The following is an 8,384-nucleotide window of genomic DNA, read 5'->3' as shown; positions in this document are numbered from 1 at the left end:
CTTGTGCAGAAAAGCAGCTACGGGGCTGCCGTAGTTGGAGCAAGGCAAAACGATATATCATTCTCATTGTCACTCAGCTATCCAGTCAATACAAATATGTTAATATTTGGGGGGAAACTTTGTTTTATAAAGGTAAACAATAGTTGAACTTTGATGCTAATGTATTGCTTAGTTATATAATTTAAATGTTTCCTATGTGGGAAGCTGTTCCCAGTTGTTAAAAAAGAAGTATATCCATTCAGATAAAACATATCTAACAAGTAAATTATAAGATGAATTGTAAGTACAGTTTTTTGGCACTAGAAAGTTCTGAAGAAATGAATCTTGACAGATTTAATAGTTTTATTTTAAAAAGGAATTAAAAAAACAGAATAATATCTATCTGGGAAGTGGTGAAGAGGAGTCTCTAACTTGAGATAGAAATTTCAGCTTACCCTAGTAACAAGACAGTCTGGCTTTTTTGGCATGTGGTTTTAGATAAGTTGTTTAGAAATAATTTTATCAACTTTCCCTGCTTGTCTTCATAAAACTATGATGATAGGAATTCAATAAACACATACTAAATTAATTTTTAAAAATTCAAAATGCCTTAATTTCCTTAGGACATGGTGAGAAACTAGAAAAAGAAGTAAATCAGAAAGTATAAAATTAAGTCATTATTATTCTCATAAACTTAAATGATCTAATCAAAATTGTCCATATGAAGGCAAAGGTCACTAAACACAGTTCAAGGATTCTGGATATGTCTAAGATAGATAAATGGAGAGTGGTCTCTGCAAATAATCTGGGATTGTACTCTCAGCCGGTCTAGGTCTTTATTCATCTACAAATTGAGATGCCTTGTTAATCCACATATCCAAGATGCTTAGTTTGAAAAATGTAAAACACTATGCACACAAATGTTGAGCATGTATTCTTGTCATCAGATTGTAGAAAGGGGTATTAAGCATCCAGTGATTCATATACATTTACAATTTATCTTGAATTTAATCTGAAAACTCCACATAAGCACATTCTGGTTTAGCCTACACAGAAATATAGTAATAGAGCTTGTGGTATAAAAGGCTTTTATGCTTTAGTCAATAAAATATTTTTCTTTTTGCATTTTGAGTATATTCATCTTAGGGTTAATTTCAGAATTTTTCCTAGACAGATATAAAAACTGATAAGTAATCCAGGAATTATTTAGAAAGTTCTATGTTCCCACACAGGGCATAGATATATAGTGATAATAGGTGTCCAGCTCTCCAACATACAATTGAACATATTATTTCACCTAATAATTCAGATTCTTTGAATGAACCCCATTAGTTTAATGTCACACTTCATATATAACCTAAAGAAAAAAGTTCATTTACGATTATTAAGAGTCAAAATGTTTGAGCTAAACCCTTTTACAAGTTAGTCCAAAGAGGAATCATGTTCAGGAATCCAAGAAACTCAGAGAGAAAACACAATCACACAAACCATTCGCCAGTGACAAAGGAGTCAGAAAACTGTTGGAAAACAGAGAGAGCTTGTAATAATGAAAAAAAGGGACAGAGTTTTGTAACCAATCACTTATTTTCTTTTAAAAACACATAACCACAATAACTTTTTGCTTTATACAACCATCTAGAAACTATAAAACAGTACCACATTGTGCATTTTACCTACTTATCAAGAAGGGAACTCCACACTTCATAAGGATTCTATCCATTTAAGAAGGAAAAAGGAGACAGCTAATACCATAGTCACAGATACAACATGAGTCCAAGCAAGCATCAATTCTTTGACGTCACCTTTTCCATTTACCAGAGTGGAGAGAATAAGAAAGAAAGGGGAAAAAAAGGGAAGCACCACCCACAGAGGACTAATCACATTTCATAGTTACTTTTGACAACTATAGCTCAGGGTTTTATAGAATAGCATCATTTGACCAACACAATGTGGTAGGGGGTGAAAGGAAACATGAGTAGAGCGAGAGGATTTGAAAAAAACATACATTTCATCCTATTCCCCTCCTAAATACTCTTCATTGACACAAACTTCTATGCTAATCTGGAAAATAGCAAGAAATTAATCTTCACAATGTGATAAAGCTTATGAGTTCTGCTCTTTTTTGCAAATGTGAGTGGCTCACAATTTTACAGTTCAAAAGAATAACAATGTCATGATCAATTACTCTTTCTAGATTCCCCACAATCTTTCTGATTATTCTCACCATGCTAGTGTTGCTATACAACAATCAGGGAAGTATGGGTAAGGACTTCAGAGATTATGATAAAGGGATAGTGAGATGGAATCTTGCTCTTTCTTAGAAGTCTACATCTTTCTGTTTGTAAGTCGTCCCTCTGATTGGTGGTGGTTCAGAGGAAAGGGCATAGGAAGAACTAAGATAATATGGTAGAAGTTTAATCGAGTAACTGGTTTGAAGGTATACAGATGAGATTGTGTAATTAGCAGACACACTAAATCCAAGGCAAACAGTTGGTTATTTGATTGTCCTTAGGTTCAATGGCACCATTAAAAAAAAAAAAAAAGTCAAACCCCGCTCCCGCCCCCCAAACCTGAAGGTGGCTTTAATAAAATAAACCGGAGGTCTGCTACAAGGAAACATACATTAGATGAAAATTGCTATAATGATTCTCCTCAAGGAAACTCTCATCTTGTCCCTCTCCCTACCTCTTTCCTGGTTTTAAATAAGCCAATACATCCTGGAAGGTTGTTTTTAAGGGGCAACTCAGTATCAAGAATTTTGCCAATTCATACAAGAAAGGCATTATGAGCCATACCAATCAGCAGGCTCCTCTCCATTCCCAGGCAAAATTCTCACAGAGCTTATATTAGCTCTTCCAAATCTAACGAGATACTTTTTTCATATTTGTTGGATGGAATGTGGTTTTGTGCTGGTAAAATTATGTGTTGTAGCACAGATCAGCACAAATTTCTTATGCTCTAATATAATCAACTCTATCCTATATTACCACTGTGCTCTGACATTGTTTAGATTGAAATTCAATGCAGACACTTAGATTTTAAAATTTACTATCAAGACTGATACCTCAAATGCAGACATGTATGCTTAATTTATAAAATCTCACCTAACCTTTCCTTGCTTCAGTTAATTATCACAAGCAAAAAACAAAATTTAGATACATCATAAAAAGAAAATGAACTAAGCTGATAAATTGGATTTATTCTTTACCTAACTTTTCCCCAAAGTTCTACCAAAACTTTTGTTGTCTTAACCTAGTGACTATAGACCTTATGTGTAATGATATTGGCTTTTTTATTAGATTTGAGAAAAGCATGATTTTGTAGTTGAGAAAGCCAGAAATTCAACATGATTATTTCTGAAATCTGAGCAGCTATCTTAATTTAAAAAATTGTAATGTTATATAGCAAGAAAGGCAAATATTATGCAAATGATAAAAAAACAGTAATTTGAAATTTGTTTACCAAATAAAGTGCAATAATTTCAGAGAATTCTAAGTTTTTGAATAAAATAATGCCATGGATAGAGTTATTTTCTAAATTATTTGCCTTAGCCTAAGATATTTTTCTAGTCATTGCTTGAAAAATGACATTTGGGCATGAAGAACTATTTCTTGAATAATGCAAAGTAATGGACAAAGATGACAGGAAAATAAAGGCAGGTCTCTGGCAGCAACATAACCACTGAGAGGAGAGACAGCATCATCTCTGTGCCATGGAGTTCACCTACCTTCCTAACCGCCCTGCATCTGCTTCCAAGTTCCAATATCTTCTTGCTCTTTTCTGCTATCTCCACAATTATTTGATTTCTCTTCAACTATGTCTGTTAATCTGATGCCTGCAGGACTCAGTAATAAATTACTTTCTTCTTTTACCTGGTAAGAAAGGATGAACTTTCTCTAGTGATCATGAATGTACTTCAGTCAAACCATGGTGGATTTTACCTCTAGTAAAATCTCAGTTAATTTCTTAGAACTCTCATGTTGAGAATATTGGGAAGTCATAGATCCTAGGGGCTAAGTCCCACTTTCCTTCTTTAAGGGTCCATATAGGTTACTGCTGAGGTGACTGGCGTTCTCCTCACATCACTGCTTTTGAATCTGAAGTTAAACAGCTTTCTTAGGGAGAAAAATGGCAGATGCTGGAAAAGAAAGTTGCACATGGGTTTTCAACTTCTTTCCAATCTTAAAAATAACCATTTTAACCTAATTAATAATGACTTAACCTTTGATTATTTTGTTGTCGCTCTGTATGATATGAAATCAATTACTCCATTGTAATGGTATAGGCAGCCTTAAAGGTGCATAGAAAATAAGCCACTTTTGTCTTCTACTTTCTCTATACTCATCAATGCTTTCCGTACTATCTATCACAAAATAAAAAATGAATTTCATTCTTTTATTTATACTTCCTTTACAGTCCTTTGGGGAGTATTTTAATTGATATCATAAATTGCACACTTTCCAAATAAAATAAAACTAGAATTTTTAAACCTAAAATCAGATGAAAGTTTACCTTTGGTTAGATTGCTGTTCCTTTCATACGACTCTGTAATATTCATTTCCTAAGAGTCCTACTGAGAGTTTCAGTGCACAGGAGTCTCCATTAAAATTTTAGGTTGCACAGAGCATTCCCAACTGCTAGAACATATAAAACTTAGGAGAAAAAAAATACACTGTCTTTTTTGGAGAAAAAAATTGAAATGTATATTCTGTCTCCCTAACTGCTTCCTCTTGATAAGGAAAAGCCCTCTTTTCTCTTTACAGCTTTAGGAGAAACATAAAGCTGTGCATATGTTTAAATATACATTTAAGCATCTGTCATGGTAAGCTGAAAGTTATATAAGCCTTATCATTTTTGAATAGACTATGCTAATAAGACAAATACACCAGAAAAGGAATACATTCTAACATTATATTATCTATGAATAAATAATACTGATTAGGGCCTAAAATCATAACAGTTGAATAAACACCAAATTGGCCATAGGACACACTGAGGAGTTCATATGCCAGAAGTCACCTGTAAGATTTTATGTGTGTCATTATACAGAGAATGGAGTTGATAATTCAAATTGCTCTGGATACACATTAGTACCACCAATTTTATTTGTACAAGAAATGACTGGTCCACTGGACTTATCTATATAATGCAGTATTAATTACTGCTATTTCTTGACAGACCAGTGGTATTTCCCCCATACTTTTAAAGTACAAAAACAATAGTTAGGAAAAAATAATGCAACCTTTAATCTTTTATGGGGCACTAACTCGTTATCACTGATTACCATAAATGATTCAATTTATTTAAACTAAAAAAAAATCAGTTATTAAACTTTTCTTCTTCAGTTTTGGGACAAGAAATATGCTTGGCAAAACACACACACAAAAAGCAATAAAAACCACAAAGCTGTATGATTTTTCAGAAGAAAAAAGTATTTTGATTCAGAAAGGGAACATTTTCAGAATCAAGATGGAAGAAAGTACTTTAAAAAGAAACTATTGTCAGTTAATTGATAGAATTTTCCTAGTAAGAATAATATTAATATAATCTTTGAAATTATGACAGGGATGAGTGAAGACTTGTGATGCATGGGAGAAGAGCTGATGATAAAAGGGGTATATCAAGGGGCAGTAAACATGTTTTTTAGACTAAGTAAGCAATAATAGCTGCCCTTCCACTCATTTGTTCTTTTGTCTAAAATTAGGCTGAAAACAACTTAAGTAATTTAATTTCACAAATCCAATGATGTTGAATCTTCACCTGGATCTGGAAAGACAGGAGGATTAAAAAACATTTTACTTTTCCTGGTATTTATGTTAATTGTGTTAGATAATGAAATGCTATATTTAATGCTAACCACATTCAAGAGTAAAATCCTTTATAGTTTTTGGGCTTATTTGGGTTAAGTTTAGGAACATAGGAAAGCAATTAGACAAAATGCAAATGGACATTGTAAACAGACCATGACAGTCTGAATTGTCTAGTAATATACTTTTTGTGTATGACCAAGCTTAGACCCTCAAAATTTTACAAGTGAGTTTTCTATCAAGGAGGGCAGACAACCCAATGTTCATCCTTTAAAACTGCTGGGAGAAATGGCTGCCAAGGTCTGTTTTATCAGCATAATGTGAAAGAGGAAGGATAATTTGTTCTATGCTCTCAAAAATATGGCCTCCCCAAGACAGACTTACTTTGATCACATTCAGGCTAATGGAAGTGAGCCCAGAAGCAAAGCTATCCAATGAGGGTGTAGAGACCCTGAAATAGCTTTGTCTTCTAATTCAGAGTTAGTAAAGGCTATACAAGGCTATCCTTCAATTACCTTACATGCTGAAGCTTAATTAGGCATAACTTTAGTTGTTATGGTTGGAATATGGGCAAATGTATTCCACATCTGCTCTTTAAAGAAAAAAAAAAGTTATCAGACCTCTTAAATTTTAACCGGTTGTGTGAAAGTGTGTGGATGTTTTGTTATGAGAGACATGCTCAGAATTCTAAAGCAGCAGCGACTTAAGAAAATCAGTAATGAAGCTTTGGCTTAAAATTAAAAAGAAAGAAAAGAAAGTCAAAGGGGTGCAAGTTATCTCATGAAAGAGGTATTGTGGACTAAACCCTCATAAATGCTGTCCAACATTAGTTTCCCCCGTCTTATTTCACTGTTATCACCTTCATTGCACAGGAGTTAGATCATTCTTTTATGATTAAGTTTCATAAATAATGAGAAAACTATATGTAACAAATACATCATATTTCCCACCCACCCAGCAACCCTCCCCAAAATAAGAAAAGTTACATCAAATTAAAAAGTAGCTTCATGAATGAAGGTACTGCTCTAAGTTGCACTTTCCCTGCAAGTGCGGCCAGTGCTTTTGCGCTGGGTATGAAGGAAAGGAAAAAATTCTCCACATAAACTGACGAAAAATTTAAAAACTAATGTCCGGTTTCAACCAGTCAAAACCGGGCCAAGCAGAAGCCAAGGTAACTCAGTACCGTCCCATCACAGGGTCCTTGCAGTGCCTGTTCTTCATCCTGATAGGTATCTGTGTCCTTGTGATTGTAAACAACCCATTTGATACTATGTTTTTGTTCCTTAAAATGTCCTCTGATTGGCAAAATGAAGTAAATATTTGTTTTAAAAATAGAAAATGAAAATTAACCCAGAATAAAAGAAAAGAAACACAGTGAGCTTGTTTGGAGTCCATAGGATCCGATCTGGAAGAGCTCAGAAAATGTGTTATGTATCTTCTCCTGTTTTCGGCTGGAAAGGTACTAGAGGTTGCGTTGGTCGAGGAAAGAATTGTAGAGTAGGAAAACCAAGGATGTTCATCTAGACTTCAGAGGATTCAAGTGTTAGCTTCATCATCTGTGTCTTCTATCAGTACCTTAGTGTCACGAGTCTTGGTTCTAGTGGAAATAAGGGGAAAAAGAAGACTTAGTCCATTACTAAAATACAAACACATCCACAGTATCAGATCCACTTCCAAAATACCACCATTGAGAATAGATCCTCAACAGGCACTATCTACTGTACCAGAGAAACTATTCCTGAAGTTTTATCTTCAATTGCAGGTATTATTGGAAAAATACTAGGAAACTAGATTGCAACCAGAGGAAGGTAATAAGAACAATGGCAGGTCATGTGCAACAGAGAGTAGTATTCTGTAATAAGAAGATCTGAGTTTGATTTTATTATGTATCTCTTTAACCTCTTGGAGTGCCAATTTTCATCTGTAAAGAAGTAATAATAATGCATGTTACCCACACTACTACTCTCAACCTCATGGAGATAATGTGAATATCAAGTAAGAAAATGGATATAAAAAGCACCAGTAAAGCATTCAACAAATATTAAGAATTATGATGAGGATGGCAGAAATAATACTATTTGAGGTATTTATGAAAAACCAGGAGAGTTAGCCTACAGAAGACAAAACCTAAAGAGAGGCATGACAGTTGTTTTCAGTTGACAAATGATCCTAATTGGGCTCTCTCAGATAACAGTGTCTTTGGAAAAGAAACACAGTGAGCTTGTTTGGAGTCCATAGGATCTGATCTGGAAAAGCTCAGAAAATGTGTTATTGGCTAGAAAGTTACTAGAGGTTGCGTTGGTCGAGGAAAGAATTGTAGAGGAAAGAATTGTAGGAAAACCAAGGATGTTCATCTAGACTTCAGAGGATTCAAGTGTTAGCTTCATCATCTGTGTCTTCTATCAATACCTTAAGTTGTGTTGTTAGAGGTTGCAACTGTCACAAAGCACTCAAATTCAGATCTTATTTTAGATCCACTGCTCTCTCCTTCAACAGAACCTACTCCATTGTTCTAAAAATCTTCCTCTGGTTGCAATCTAGTATTCCAGTATTTTCCCATGAACACCTGAAGTTGAACATAATCTATTGCCAAAGAGC

General features: G+C 34.3%; 1 protein-coding gene across 3 annotated transcripts in view; it reads right to left on the bottom strand.

The window, feature by feature from the left end:
- Nucleotides 1-324: 324 nt before the first annotated feature.
- Nucleotides 325-8,384, bottom strand: part of XPR1 (xenotropic and polytropic retrovirus receptor 1) — a 106,505-nt gene continuing 98,445 nt past the window's right edge. For all 3 annotated transcript variants that reach the window (XM_070397192.1, XM_070397193.1, XM_070397194.1), the window contains exon 15: nt 325-7,383. In XM_070397192.1, the coding sequence (XP_070253293.1) occupies nt 7,323-7,383 (61 nt within the window). In that variant the 3' untranslated portion in view covers nt 325-7,322. The remainder of the gene's footprint in view (nt 7,384-8,384) is intronic.

This window comes from Myotis yumanensis, unplaced genomic scaffold, assembly GCF_028538775.1.
Source record: "Myotis yumanensis isolate MYYU_CA2020_CCGP unplaced genomic scaffold, mMyoYum1.0.hap1 SCAF_17, whole genome shotgun sequence".
Lineage (NCBI taxonomy): Eukaryota > Metazoa > Chordata > Mammalia > Chiroptera > Vespertilionidae > Myotis > Myotis yumanensis.
The sequence above is the reverse complement of the archived record's forward strand: the minus strand, read 5'-3'. Positions and strand labels throughout refer to the sequence as shown.